This window comes from Molossus molossus, unplaced genomic scaffold (assembly GCF_014108415.1).
Source record: "Molossus molossus isolate mMolMol1 unplaced genomic scaffold, mMolMol1.p scaffold_m16_p_7, whole genome shotgun sequence".
NCBI classification, from domain to species: Eukaryota; Metazoa; Chordata; class Mammalia; order Chiroptera; family Molossidae; genus Molossus; species Molossus molossus.
This window is the reverse complement of record NW_023425401.1, coordinates 6683674-6698935: the sequence shown is the minus strand read 5'-3', so window position 1 is coordinate 6698935 and position 15262 is coordinate 6683674. Positions and strand designations below refer to the sequence as shown.

The 15262-nt window shown below is 50.0% G+C and overlaps 1 protein-coding gene across 5 annotated transcripts in view; it reads right to left on the bottom strand.

Annotated features, from left to right (window-relative positions):
• ELMO1 (engulfment and cell motility 1) overlaps positions 1 to 15262 on the bottom strand; it is a 457757-nt gene that overhangs the window by 229243 nt on the left and 213252 nt on the right. For all 5 annotated transcript variants that reach the window (XM_036247227.1, XM_036247228.1, XM_036247226.1 and 2 more), the window contains one exon: positions 1212 to 1316. In XM_036247227.1, coding sequence (XP_036103120.1) covers positions 1212 to 1316 — 105 coding nt within the window. The remainder of the gene's footprint in view (positions 1 to 1211; positions 1317 to 15262) is intronic.

Genomic DNA, 15262 nt, shown 5'->3' with positions numbered 1-15262 from the left:
AGAAAAACACATGTGAGTTTTTTTCTTAACCTTTTCCACCCAGCCCCGCCCCCGCCAGCTGTCAGCCTGTTCTCTACCCACAAGTCTGTTCCTGTTAAGTAAAACACGTACAGTTGAGGCACAGTGCCCGCAGGGAACTCGGGGGCCTGGCGTGATGGTCCCTGCATTACAGGTGTGCAGCGGCAGTGCCCGCTGGCCACCGTGACAACCTGAGCACCCCCACACATGTGCACGTGCCCCCGCCCCCGGGGGGGAACAGTGCCCCCTTGTTTAGACAAGCAACTTGAGCCCAGCCAAGGAAACGCGCACAGTTGCATCGCTCGAGGACCACGGGGCCAGGTCTCAAAGCCCAGGCTCCAGGAAGCCGGAGCCCCCCAGGGGATGGAGAGGACGTGGGAGAGGGACAGGCTCTGACCTCTGTCTAACGGCGACCCTAGTCTTCCCGCCTCGGACCGTCCGTCCATAGCTTTCTAAGCTGAGATCCAGTCGTCTTGGTACCCGCTTGCCAGTTCTCGTCCACTTAGCCCCACCCCACACTATCTCTACCGGGTCGGTGTTTGTCACCTCTACTGAATCCGGGGTCCTTGTGTCAGCGCCAATCCGGGAACTGCAGTGCGGCAGCCCTGAAGGCAGGCCTCCCTGTCACCTTCCCTCTGTCCCCTCGCCCCACTCGGTCCTGCCCATACCTGCACTGCCCCGTCTGCAGGGCGCCTTCTAGTCCCCCAAAGGAACCTGCGCCCGCAGCTGGAGTTTCCCCGCCCTCCACCTGTGCCAGCCTTGCCTGTGGGTGTAGCCCATGCAGCTGCAGCGCCGGTGAGCGGACCAGCGCCAGAGAGGACCCGGGCTCTGCTCCAGACGGGGACCAAGTCCGGGGGTCTCCGCTCAGGTGGCATTGTGCGCGTTTCCGGCGCACGGTTCATCTCTCCCCCTTGTCATCTGAGTCTAAGAGCCTTTGTCATGATTCAATATGGAACCACAGAAAATGCTTTTCCAGCATTACTGTATCTTTAAATGTCATCATATGAAAAGTACTTAGAGCTTAAAAGTCTTTACTTCATTGTCGCTCATTTCATTTTAATTGTTACTTGACTGAGTGATGAAAGGTGAAGACCTGGGGCCACGCGTCGGGAGGTACCCCCCCCCCCACCGGGACGTGTGAAAGCCGGGTTCGGGACGAAGCCGGTGACAGAGGGAAGACGCGGGGGGCTCACCCGGATGTAGGCGTCCTGGTGCTGCTTGGCGAAGTACAGCATGTTGTCCAAGGCCAACATCCCGGGAGGGGTCTGGGTGAAGTCCAAGGCGGGGTTGACGTGATTCTGGGATGGAAACAAAATATTCAATCAGGTTCACGCCTCAGCCGACTTCGCCAGCCACCGAAGGTCTGGCTTCCCACATCACGGCCAAGTACCCCGCGGCAAACGCCAAGTAATCAAGTAGGGAGACCTCTTCTGTCTCCACAGAAACCTGCTGGGGTGGCGTGGGGGCTTCCTGCAGGTGCAGCTGGGCCACCCTTTACGTGTGGGTTAGGACACCGAAGGTCAAAGTACAGGACTATTCTTAGACGTATCACCACGGGAAAAAAGAAGATGACATAGAAACTGTATTTCTGGCGGCGGTGCTGTCGCGCATCCAACAGCATTTGGGGACAGAGACCTGGGATGAAGTCACCCCTCGACCATTGACCTTTCTGCTCCTTAACTTCCTCATCCTCACAAGCGAGGGTGAAGTCTGACCACCCTGTCCGTGGATTTTGCGAACTGTCCAGAGTCAGTCTGCAGACTTCTGGGCACAGACACTTGATTAAAAAGAAACAAACAAAAAAACAGCCCTGGCCAGTTTGGCTCAGCAGTTAGAACATCAGCCCACAGACCAAAGAGTCACAGGTTCAATTCCGATCAAGGGCACGTACCTTGGTTTTGGTTCGTCCCCGGACCTGGTTGGTGTCGTGTGGGAGGCAACCAGTCGATGTGTCCCTCTCACGTCGATATTTCTCTCTCTCTCCCTCCCTCCCACTCTATCTGAGATAATAGAAAAATATCCTCAGGTGAGGATTAAAAAACAAACAAATGAAAATCAGATGTCCACAGGGTTCTGACACCTGCCTACCCTCAAGGAGTGTTCTGGCCAATGGTCACCATCCACAGTGTGAGAACCAGGAAGACAAAATAAATAGTTACCAATGTGCTCAACAAAGTCGCAACAGGTTCAAGATTACCCAGTAAACACCACAAAGCTCTTGTCCAGAGCTAACAAACCATTTTCCACCATTAGTTGTCAAAAACAACCACCACTATCTATCTTGAAAATGTGTATCTAAACGGTAAATGATTTAAGAGAACTCTTTTTGTTGTTGTTAAGAGCTGAGATAGAAATGTTAAAAAGGCATTAAAAATTGTTTGTACCTCATAATTAGGTAATTTGTCTGAAACTACATATTTTTGTTTTGTTCCTAAATACTTCTTAATAAGCAGCTTGAATCTCTGAATTGCCAAGGACATTTTGGTTAACTGTAATTTTCTCTAATTCAAGTTCAGGAAGGACTTCTTGTTCACTTGCTCACGGTTCAAACAACCCACGCTGTTGTACATTATTGAAGAGAACTTATAAGCTGTCTTTTCCATGCTGATGAAGTTTTGGGGGGGAAAAAATCATGAGCTAACAAAGAACATCTAAAATTATAGGCAAGAGAAAGAGAATACCACGTGATCTCACTTATATGTGGAATCTAATGAACGAAACGAACTGACAAAATAGATCCAGAGACATGGAAGTGGGGAGCAGACGGATGGACCTGGGGGGAGATAAATCAAAGAACTGACATGCATATACGCACAACCAGGGGACACAGGCAACAGTGCGGTGAAGGTGGGGGCGGGGTGGGGTGGGAGGAGGGGGTCAATGGGGGAAAAAGAGGGGCCTCTGTGATACTTTACACAATAAAGATACTTTTTTAAACATAATAAAGAAATGAAAAAGATAAAATTATCAAGTGTGGTTCTGCCTACCCGCCACGGGTCCGTCCACAGTTTGGGGGGCACCCCATCCACTTCAAACAGCAAGTTGGGTCCGTGCACTGGCTTCAGTGTTTTATTTAGCATTTTATCCTGACTCGTTGATTAGAATGTTGGAAGGTTTTTAAAACAGCAAAGCACCACCACTTATAATAAGAGAGATAGATCTCATAAAATAAATATGATTGTGATGAAAATGTGGTTCAGCAGACACATCAAACGCAGGGACTTCAGCCTCAACCTGATGTTTACTGGAGAAGGAGGGTCAGGTTTGTATCCAGTAGTTGGGGGGTGGGGAGGGATCAACACGTTAGAAGTAAATGATCAGAGATTCCACCTAAAAAATAACTTGCAATCAAAGACTTTCTAACATTTGTATTTCTTTAGAGGAGAATAGTGGAATTTCTCCCATTATGCCTACATTTATTATCATTAGATTCTCATGAACTCAAGTAATAGTTTAAACGTTACCTCGAGAGTATTATGCTAAGTGAAATAAGCCAATCAGAGAAAGACAAATACCACATGATCTCACTTATTTGTGGAATATAATGAACAAGGTGGGCTGATGAATGAAATAGACCCAGAGACATAGAAAGGAGTATGGTTCAGACTGACAAACCTCAGGGTAGGGGGCTGGGGGGCATGGATGAGATGAACCAAAGAACTTGTATGCATGTATGCATAACCAGTGGACACAGACAACAATGCTGGTGAGGTAGGGGGGTTGATGGGAAGGAGGGTGTCTAGGGGAAAAAAGGAGAAACATCTGTAACAAAAATAAATGAGTAAAAATTGGGGAAAATAAAAGTTAATATTTGCTTAGTACTTTCATGCCATCATCTCCTCTAGCAAACGGGCAGTGGGCTCCACTGTCCCCAGTGGGTTCGTGAGGAAACTCCGACATCACCACCAGTCTGTGAGCCAAATGCTTCTGCTTGAGCACGGCCAGCATTTAGAGGCGACACGGCCGGAGACAGTTTATCCACAGGCTAATCAGTGTCAGATGCTACCCAGCGTAGTCCAGCCAACAGAGGGGGCCACGTGGGAGAGGGGAAAACATGACATTTATTTCAGACCTATTTCTAGTGCTGGTCCAGGAGCCTATTCCAAAAATAAATACACAGAAAAAAAAAAAATCAAATGACAGAAATTAACTGCTCTGAATCTAATTGGAACAACCCCCAAAGCTCTATGCTAGTGCAGCTGCACAGGGGGAAAGTCCCAGGGCTCAGGAGTCATTAGTCTTGTTCGAATTTGCTTCCAGAGCCCCCTGGAAGACTCCTTCTATCAATCACACCCCCTTTAGACACACAGTGGGACCACCCAATAAGACACCACTGATTTCCAAAGGTCTTCCAGTTGAGAAACAATGTAATTTATTTTTAGGGTTCTTTTAAAGAAACATATAGCTATTTAGCAAATAGCCTCAATAAAAGAATGCCTGTGTTGTGCTAGGAATTCTGCGGAGGACCCTGCACGCACTAACTCCTGATCCTCATGAAAGTTCGACAAAGTGGGTCTCTTAGTATTCTCCTCTGACAGAGAAGAAAGCTGAAGCATGGTGTCTGGGGAGCTTGGCCAAAGTTTAGAGCCACAAGCTGACAATCCCGTTTACAATTGCATCAAAGCAATAAAATACCTGGGAATAAATTTAACCAAAGAGGTAAAAGACCTGTACTTGGAAAATTATAAGCCACTGTAGAAAGAAACTGAAGAAGATACAAACAAGTGGAAGCATATACTGTGCTCATGGATAGGAAGAATTAACATCGTTAAAATGCCCATACCACCCAAAGCAATCTATAGATCCAACGCAATTGCTATCAAGATCTAAATGGTATATTTCACAGAACTTAAACAAATATTCCAAAAACTTAACATGGAACCAAAAAAGACCCTGAATGGCCACAGTGATCTTGAGAAAGAAGAACAAAGTTGGAGAAATCATACTACCTGATATCAAACTATACTACAAAGCCATAGTGATCAAAACAGCATGGGACTGGCATAAAAACAGACATATAGATCAATGGAACAGAATAGAGAGCCCAAAAATAAACCCATGCCTACATGGTCAATTAATATTCAGAGTATAGACTCTTAACCAGGATTTCAATGTCGAGTGGTTGAAATCCACAAAGATGTCCAATGCAGAGATCCTCGATTGTGGTCCTTGGTCCACATTGTTCACTCGGGAAAAGTGGGTCTGTGATCCATCCTCTTAAACAAAAGCTGTAATTTCTCCATCCCTCCCAGACATAGCAGACCTAAGTCTCTGATGTTCAGCAAGCCATTCCTATCATCTCTGACAAACAGGCTAAACAAAAGCTAGTTAGAAAACTGCCTTTGCTTCTCTGGGACTGGCCCTAAATTACAAAGTATCACTGCACTGCAGATGAAAAACAAATTATTTTGTAGTGATGGGTGAACCCTGTTCTTCTTCTTCTTCTTCTTCTTCTTCTTCTTCTTCTTCTTCTTCTTCTTCTTCTTCTTCTTCTTCTTCTTCCTCCTCCTCCTCCTCCCTCCCTCCCTCCCTCCCTCCCTCCCTCCCTCCCTCTCCCTCCCTTCCCTCCTCCTCCTCCTCCTCCTCCTCCTCCTCCTCCTCCTCCTCCTTCTTTCTCTTTTTTAACTCCAGGTACCATTCTCCTAGCTCCTCTCTCCCTGGAATTATTGTTTCCTTTTTCTCTTTTGGTTTTAATAGCCAGTGGAGTAATTTTACCACTTTGGGTTTTGATTACAGGAAAACAAAAAGAATTATATGCTGAAAGATTGGGAAGCTTCCCATACTGTGACAAAAATACTCTGAGAACCCGATAAGGCCAACAGTTCCCCCTCCTTCTTTATTTGTGAGACGTTCTGGATACAGATTTTTTTTTTTTTCCTTGTTCTGTGATATTTTTTCCACCTGTCTTGAAATAGAAGCTGCATGAGCTTTGATGAACAGCTTGAAATTTTCCCTTGTTTTACGGCAAAGCCCGTGTACCTCTCTGTGGATCCCTCTGAAATGCCATTTGTTAGCTGCCACAGCAATGTTCCTCTGCGGATCACATCAGACAGCCCTCAGCCCCAACAGAAAGGGGGGGGGGGCTCCCTTTCCAAAGCACCAGGGTTTTTCACTTTGGGGAAATGACACCAACTGCTAAAGATGGCACACTTTATTTTTTTATAGTGAGCACCCTAGTCCGGGTGTCGGGTTCTGGAGATCTGTTCCTCCTTGATTACCCCACATGCCAGTTTTTTAGCTGAATTAATTCAATGACACATCCAAGGGAAGGTTCAAGGTCTAAGACAGAGGATCATTCAACCTCTTCCAGGCCCATACAGCAAGGCCCCTGGACAGCTGGAATGGACCCCAAATAAAACCTAGGCCATTTGCCTTACTTAGAAACCAGAAAACGGAGCCCCTTGTGGAAAGTAGTGGGTCTCAAACTTGAGCAGGCATCTGAATCTCCTGAAGGGCTTGTAAAAGCCTCCCAATCTCTGATTCCGGAAGGCTGGGTGGGGTCCCACAAGCTGCATCTCTAACAAATTCTTGGGGGATGCAGGTGTTGCTGGTAGGAAATCACACCTTGAGACTCACAGGTGGCTAGACTGGCTCATCTCAAATAACACGGAATATCAAAAGAAGATCTAGAATCTAGACCCATGAATTCCTCGAATCCCTTGCAGCACCTACCACCCCAGGCTTTGAACCCACTGCTTCTCAGTTGCAAATGCATTTTAAATATAAATGCTGTTTATCTCCTTGGAACTTTGGCCTCTCCTCGAGAGAACAGACTCCTTTATTCAGAAAAGGGAATTATAATTCAGAAGCCTCTCTTACGTCTCCTATTGCTCAAATTTCTGACAAAACTAAGATGTATTAGTACCTCCACAGGGAAGTCAGGAAACTGTCATCAGCCGAGATCTTCGTGTCTTGAACGCTTCCTCGCTGGAGCAGCAGTGTCCTGCAAGCCTGAAGGATTCTTGACTGATCCGTGTTCCTCAATTACTAATGTCAGGCTGGCCTTCCACCAGTGTGGATGATAATAAAGAGCTGATTCCAATAATGCTTGCCAGGTGGCATATCATGGGGAGAGCCTCTGAGAATTTAGGAGCTCATATTTATGCAATTTGAGTGCTGAACAAATAAAGTTTTAAAAGCAACCTTTAAAGCAAATCACACTGAGTGAATATTCACTCAGTCTACAAAAAGCCATATCAAGGATATTTCTTGAGTCCGATAATTTAAGGTCATTTCCTCCAAGGGGAGGTAGGTCACTTGGGAGATCTGTTCAACTACACCTGCCTCCCCTCCCAGTGAGAGAATTATGTGGGTGTCTCAACAGACCCCCAAGAAGAGCACTTTTCAACCCCATATGCACCTTAAAATCCTCTGGGGAGCTTTGAAAATTCCTGATGTCCAGGCTGAACCCCAAAATCCCAAGTGAGAAATTCTGTGTTTGGGAACCAAGCAACTAGATATTTTAAGCTCCCCATGTGACCCCATTGTCCAGTCAGGGTTGAGAACACTTTCACCAATCAGTGGGTCTCAAATCTGAGCATGATCAGAATCTCCTAGAAGGTCTGTTCCAACAGCTTTCTGGGCCCCCGAGTGTCTGATCCAGTGGGTCTGGGCCGAGGACCGAGAATTCGCTTTCATACAAGGCCCCAGACATGGCTGCTGGCCTCTGGCCATAAGGGGAGGGACCACTGCTGTAAAGCCACAGTTCCCCAACACTAGAGTATCGTAGGGACCTACACCCACCAGCTGATGGCACTAGAACCTTCATTCCCTGTCCCAAGTGTTTGGTTAGGCCAAGACTTTTTTTTTTATCCTCACCCAAGGACATTTTTCCATTTTTTGTTCAGATAGAGTGGGAGGGAGGGAGGGAGGGAGGGAGGGAGAGAGAGAGAGAGAGAGAGAGAGAGAGAGAGAGAGAGAGACATCGACGTGAAAGGGACACATCAAGTAGCCGCCACCCACACAACTCCAACCGGAGCCAGGGACAAACTGCAACCGAGGTACGTGCCCTTAGCGGGAACCGAACCCAGGTCTCTCTGGTCCACGGGCCGACGCTCTAACTGCTGAGCCAAACTGGTCAGGGCAGGCCAAGACTTTTATTGAACAGGGCTCTAGGGTGGACAAGCATTCTCTGAGTTGGCTTAGGCCCAGCGCTCTCTCACCCGGCTTCTTCACACGTTTATTAATTTGAGTTGGTGACCCATCCCGTAGGTGTCCCAGAAGCAGCCATTAGAAATCTTTGGCTTCTGGCCTTGGACTCTCTCCATTAAATTCAATAAAAATCAACAGCGTGGATGAAAACAAAGAAGGCATCCCATCAAGCCTGACCTGGGCAAGATGGTGAAGATGCTGAAGGGCAGAAAAATACCCGTGAGCAGGTGGGACAGGTACTGGAGGGCATCGAGCCGGGCACTCCAGATGCGTGATTTCACTGAACCTTCCCAACGACGCAATGAGGCGAGTGTTACTAACGAGGTAAATGTCCCTCTTCCCTTTCTACAGAGGGGCTCAGAACGTGCGATGTGTAAGAGATCACAGCTGGCAAGTGGCAGAGTCACCACTAAGTTCTGTGGCTTCTTTTCCCATTTAGGTTCAAAGGTCTTTGGAGAATAAGAAGGCAGGCCCCATGAGCAAGAAGAAGTTTAATTAGAGAAATGTAAAGTCTTGTAAAATGATCTTTTTAAAAAAATTCAAGAACACATCTATGGAATAAGGAAAATCTGGCTGATGAATAATTCATGAGAGCCCAGCTCCTCCTCGTTAAAATGCGATTCTTTTAGGTAAAGCACAGAGGATCCGCATGAAAGAAACACCCAGGAACATGCTAAGTTCAGGCCAGTAGATTCTAAGCCACCTCGCTTCCCCTCTGTGCCCCCCTCTAGTCCAGCCTCTAATGCCTCTTCTCGTCCTGTCCTGCCACCTGACCTGCAGCCAGGCTCTGCTTTGCCTGGATTGGTAAACCCACAACTAACCTTTTGGGTAACACCTCTGGTTCAGCTGAGCGCTGGGGCCATCCACAACTACCCACTGTCACCAAGGGAACCCTTCCTGAGAACGCTCTGCCCCTAGGAGAGTCCACGCCTGCTCATACCATCAAGGGCTAAGAGAGGGCGAGGAGCTGAAGCAGAGTCCGTTTCGTGCGGACGTCAGCAGGCTCGGACACGCCGGGCATCCTCAACCGGAGCAGGAGGAGAACACAGGAGATCCCCCTGCTGCCCGGACAAGCCACAGCAACAGTTCTGGGGGCCACGCCGACAGCCGGCTCCTGGCACGCAGGAAACCATTCACAGAGGGCAGGCTGGGGAGCAGCAGAAACGCCTGGGCAGAAAGGTATACCGGGGACGCTGGAAAACACGCCTGAGAGATTCAGCCCAGGGGGAATAAGAGCGCGAGGGGGGTGCTGGAGGGGTAGGGGGGGGCTGTGGTTTGGACTACTGTCTTTAGGCATCTGAAGCATTAATATTATTCTGCTCAGCTACAGAACAGGATTAGCAGACGATCCTGTCTTTGGAATCGGTGAAGCAAGGGCTGCCGCCCAGAGGGGATGGGGCGCAGAGAGCTGAAGGGCGAGGGTTGGGGGAGCCGGCCTCCGGGTGCCTGCACCCCTGCTCTGTTCCCTGTCTCATCAGACGCTTTCGGATGTCCGCTACCGTGCAGGGCGCTGTGGAGACAGGATCAATTTCATCCAAAGGGGAATTCAAAACAAACCAGTACTTGCCTTCTAGAAACATCGGTGTCAGAAGTGAGTTGTTAAAAGCCTTATGATATAGCTTTGAAGTATGTACACACGGACACACACACTCATGAACGACTGCATAGGTACACACAACGGGAGAGCTCACACTGACACTCTGGATTTGAGGCAATTTTCTCAGTTAAAATATAACGTACTTTTTAAAAATCACTCTCAAAAGGTCAGATGAGGCCATGGACACAACGCCAGGTGTACGGTTTATGAAAACCTGGCTACACTCTCACTGCATCGTCTTGAAGAAGCAGCGTCTAGACGGGCTGAATAAAGAGTTGCATTTAAACGTTATTTATTTGGGATGTTGATTTAACAGTCAATACAAAGAATTACCATAAAAACTCAATTAAGAAATGGCTTGGGAATAAATTCCCTTTAAAATGAAGCTGGTTATGTTGTTGTTGTTTTTTTTTTAAGCTTTCATGAATAATAAAATAATGCTGTCAAGGTTTATAAAGACTTCTGCATTTTTCCACCGAGCTGAGCACATGCAGGATGCTGAATATTCCAGGCCCCGAGGCTCATGCTCCAAAGTCCCGCTCTGTCTCCCCTCGACCCCCGACTCCTTTTCCACCACGTCACTGAGCAGCCTCTTTGCTCCCACCTCCTGTCACTTTAAAGCAGGAGGTGAATCAGCACGGGTCACACAGGGCGTTTCTCGGTCTCCCGTTTGCACCCAGGAAGGACAGAGGCGAAGGGGCCATCAAAGGACACAGAGCCTGCGCTACGGTCACTCCAGGGCAGACCTCGCTGGTCACTCGGGAGGCCCACTCCCTGCGAGCCCAGCGTGGCTCTCCAGGCTGCCTTTGCTGAGGAGACTGCTGGCCTGGGAGATGGAACGTGACCACGATGGATCTAGGAGCTGATCCAGCCCCGCTGCCGCAGAGGGACTCACACCGGGGAGCAGAGGCTGGGGGGCTGCAGCCCGGCTCCTCCAGGGCCTGGCCCTCCTGGCCCCCAGTAGGGACGATGGGGACAATGCTGACCATGGAGTAGCAGCTAACACACGCATGGCGCTCCCTGGGTGCAAGTACTGTTCTAAGCCACAGGCTGTTAGCACCCAGGGGCCAAATCTGGTCCACCACCTATTTTTGTACAGTTGTGAGTTTATTTATGTATTTAATTTTTTAAATATATTTTTATTGATTTTTGTTGTTGTTGTTAGAGAGAGAGAAAGGAAGGGAGAGATAGAAACATCGATGTGAGAGAGAAACATCGATCGGCTGCCTCCTGCACGCCCCCTACTGGGGATCGAGCCCGCAACCCAGGCCTGTGCCCTGATGGGGAATCGAACCGGGACCCCTCAGTCCATGGGATGACACTCAGTCCACTGAGCCACACAAGCCGAGCACAGGTGTGAATTCAAAAGATTTTCTTCATACTTTTACATTATTTCTTTTAAAAATCCAAAGAGGAATCTGTGACCCACAGAATTCAAGTGCCAATGTCCCTAAAGAAAGCGTTTTTGGAACACAGCCAAGCTCATTCCTTTACCTGCTGCCCGGGGCTGCTTCCCACACTGGGCGCCAGCAACAAAACGTTCAGTGCCTGGCCCTTCGCAAGAAAAGTCTGCAGGCGCCTACGCTGAGCGCTGGTCCTCGTGGCAACTCTCCGAGACAAGGGTGAACCAGACGTTAAAAATCTCGGCTCACGAACAAATGCCAAGGCTCTGCTCCCTGCGCAACACGGCGACCCTGTTGCAAATGTTCAGCGTCTCACTTCCCCGGATACATGTTGTAACAGCTTTAGGTTCCCAAAGGCTTACTCGGCCAGTTCCATGTCCGGCCAGCGTTCTGGGGAAGCAGTGTTTTCAGTGGCCTTAGCTCCTGACTCAACAGCTCTCCCTGGTGTCCTCGGGCCCCTTCTCCCCTGCTGGCGGAGACAAACCAGGGGGGCCTCTGATACCATCAGCTCAGAAGCCGACCGGGCGGTCCCGGGTTCGCCTGTAGAGGGAGGCAGTTGGACAACACGATGTTATGGAACCTTCCAGCTCCAAAGCCCCCTGACCAGCAAATGTTCAGCGTTTCCCAAGCACAATGGGTCGAACCATTGCAACTGCCAATACTCCACCATTTTCCCACAAAAATGGAATTTCACATGGTTTCCCCTAATCACAGGAGAAGTAAATAGATGTGATCGCCCCTGGGATCTTGAGAGTTCTTGGAAGGAGCTGCCTCCAAGAGAACGTAACCGAAGACATTCCAAAGGGAACCAGCTGGGCATAGAAGACAAGACCAGAGGAAGGGCCAGGGTCTGGGTCTGAAAATCAGTACTGAAATTAAATGCATCCTGTGACACATTCCCTCCACTGTGAAGTCAGCTAACGCTAAGCAAGAATTATTTCCCATCCTGAGTGTCACCCAGCAGGGCCAGCAGACATGCAGGTGACCTCTGGTTTGGTCTGGCTCTGCTCAGATAAATCTGCCCATCTGCAGGCAGAGCAACTGGGACCAAGGATCTGAAGGATCACAGAACATTAGCAATCAGAGAACTAATAAGCCCTGCAAGGGGATGGGAACTACTGGAAATGTTAGGTAAATAGCAGATGAATGCCCCTAACCTTAGCGAACAGATTAAATGGAATTAAAGCCTATGTTTATTTACAAAAGAAGAAGGATAAGAAAACGCTCTTGGAGGCCCCTGTGAACCTCATGTGCTATAAGAACATGCCCCGAAGGTCCCCCACCGTGCAAGCCGCCGCCAGGCTCCCCGAAGGAGGGGCAAGGCAGTGAGGGGCAGGGGGAGCTAGAACTGATGTCCTAAAGTCCAACTTATTTTTTTTTGGTGGTTATTTTACAAACCTCCACCAACGGAATCTGTCGTGTCCTATTTTCTTAATACTCCCCTCTCCCCAAGTAAGGATGTTTGAAGAAAATCAAGCAAAACATGAGTCTCTGTTCACCGGAGTGGTGGGTACATACGTGAACGCCTTTTTTTTTTTTTTTTTATCCTCACTCGAGGATATTTTTCCATTTTTTGTACAGATAGAGTGGGAGGGAGAGAGAGGAAGAGACAGAGAGAGAGAAACATCGACGTGAAGGGACACATCGAGTGGCTGCCACCCGCACGACCAACCAGGGCCAGGGACAAACTGCAACTGAAGTACGTGCCCTTAGTGGGAACCGAACCCGAGTCTCTCCGGACCGCAGGCCGACGCTCTAACCGCTGAGCCAAACTGGCCAGGGCGTGAACGCCTTTTATATTCTGCTCCTTTTCTCTAACTGAAGTATTTCATAATTCAAAGTTAAACTTAGAAAGTCTACCTTTTACTGGTGTTATTGGCTCACAGCAAACTAAAGCAGGTTTAATAACTTCGGGACTTTGCCCCTCAATACGATGGACTGACGCAGTGAAGAGCCGGGCGCTGCGGCCAGGCCTGCCCACGGGCACTGATGCGGGCATATCGCCCGGGCTATGCCATCTTCCCCTGTGCGGTCCGCAGCCCAGAGAGCGCGGAAATGCGTTTCCGACGAGGACGGGGACGCAAACTGCTACAGGAGGCCCCGGATCCGCTTTCACGTCCCCCTCCCTGAAGCCAGGGGACGCCTCTGGCTCTCCCAGAAAGGACCGCGGCCACGAACGTCTCAACCTCCACAGCGACTTCCCTGAGCACGCTGGATCCCGTGGGCAGTCTCCGTGAAACCATTCTGAACACACTCACACGAAAGCCTCCCTCATCCACGAAAGAGCGTGCTCTCCTGCCCCCGGGTGCCGGTCGGGGTCACTTTTCCTGGGCGTGAAGGAGATGTACCGCCTTCTCCCGCGTCAGCCCACGAGCAACAGGGCTGCTCGCTCACAAAGGGCTCGGGCCTCCCTCGGGGCCGGGGTGTAGGGGGTGGGAGGGGACACATGAAGGACCAGCTCAAAGGAAAATCGGCTGGTCCCCAGACCCCCACAGCGTCTACCCCTGGTGTAGGGTGCCTACAGGATGCTTTGCCCGCTACATTCACAGGGCCTAGAAATAGCCTCCATGCCCCACGCCAAGGGCAGGACAGAGCCTGGCCCTCCACCCCTGCCAAGGGCCTGCCCCGGCAGCCTCGGAGGGAGGGCAGTGCTGGCGGACAGCAGGGCCTGGGGGTGAGCAGCCAGGCTCGGAGAGACCCGCCGGGGTGCAGCAGTGCTCAGAGCTAGCTGTGCGCTTAGGAAACACGTCACCTTTCTGAGAGACGCGTCCTGCACCCATCCCACGGTGTAGGTGTTGCCTCGCAGTGGCCTGCCGTGGACAGCACACGAGATGTGGAGAAAACGCTCTGAACAGAGCCAGGCACCAGGGGAGCCCCGGGGACATCGCAGCTGCCGGTTCTCAGCGTTCTATCTCGGGGGGCATCCACGTCCGCCACGTTCTGCCAAAGTTCCCAAGCTCAAAACCCTGGTCCTTGCTCTAGGCCTGGCTGCCCTCCGGACATCGGCCAGCCTTGACCTCTTAGGCTTCACGTCTCATTCCTTTGAAGTCTGGCTTTCTCTCTCGGGGTCTCGTTCCTTTGATCCCTCTCAGCCCCGAATTACAGAACTCACCAGAGTGGGGCTAAGGGGCCTCCTTCCTGAACTGTGTCCCCACTCCAGGATCAGACAACAACTAGGTAAAGAGTCAAAAGCCGCCCTGGCCACTGTGGCTCCGTTAGTTGGGTACTGTCCCAGGCACTGAGGTCCCAGTTCGATTCCCGGTCAGGGCACATGCCTGGGTTGTGGGCTCGATCCCCAGTAGGGGGCGTGCAGGAGGCAGCTGAGTTCTCTCTCTCTTCGTTCCTCCTTCTCTCTAAAATCAATTTAAATATATATAAATAGAGAGAGAGAGGGAATTAAAGTCCCCAAGAGGTCCTGAGGGCTACCCTACCTTCTGCATCTTCCTGCATTCAGGTATGGAAAATTTCAGTCTCCCACCCCAGACAGTAACTTGTTCTATTTATAAAGACGTCTGGCAAAGAAGATTCAATAGCATTTCCCATTTTTTCGCTATTTATACATTCAGCAACATTTCACCTGACTCCCAGGTACCGAGTTACATAAGACAATGCAGCACCGTGGCTGGAATGTCCTGTTATTGCAAAGTCAGTGACCCTAGCCCACTGCAGCGAGGGGACGCTGTGATTACCGCCTTAGGAGGACGGCTTCGGTGCGCCAGGCAGGGCCATCAGCTCGCAGTGCAGACCCCCGGGGCTCTCTCCCCACGACCTGTGTGCGCTTCACTGACCGGCGCTGACTCTGGCAGCTCCCCCCCTAACTAGACACAGCCTCGAAGTAATGAAATAAATAAATGTCTCGGTATTCGGTGATGTCATCTTCCACACTTCCAGGCCGGGAGCCTGTGTTAATGGACGGAGAGCCAGAGAGAAGCGAGGAGAGAGAGGGGGAAATGGGACTGATGGAGGAAGGCGAGGGTGGAGGAAGAATAACGGGGGAGGGGAGGGGAACCTGAGCTCAGATATTCCCTGAAGGACAAGGGACTCCAGGGACCCACTGCACAGATGGTGGAGAGCTTAGAAACCCCCTCCTGGC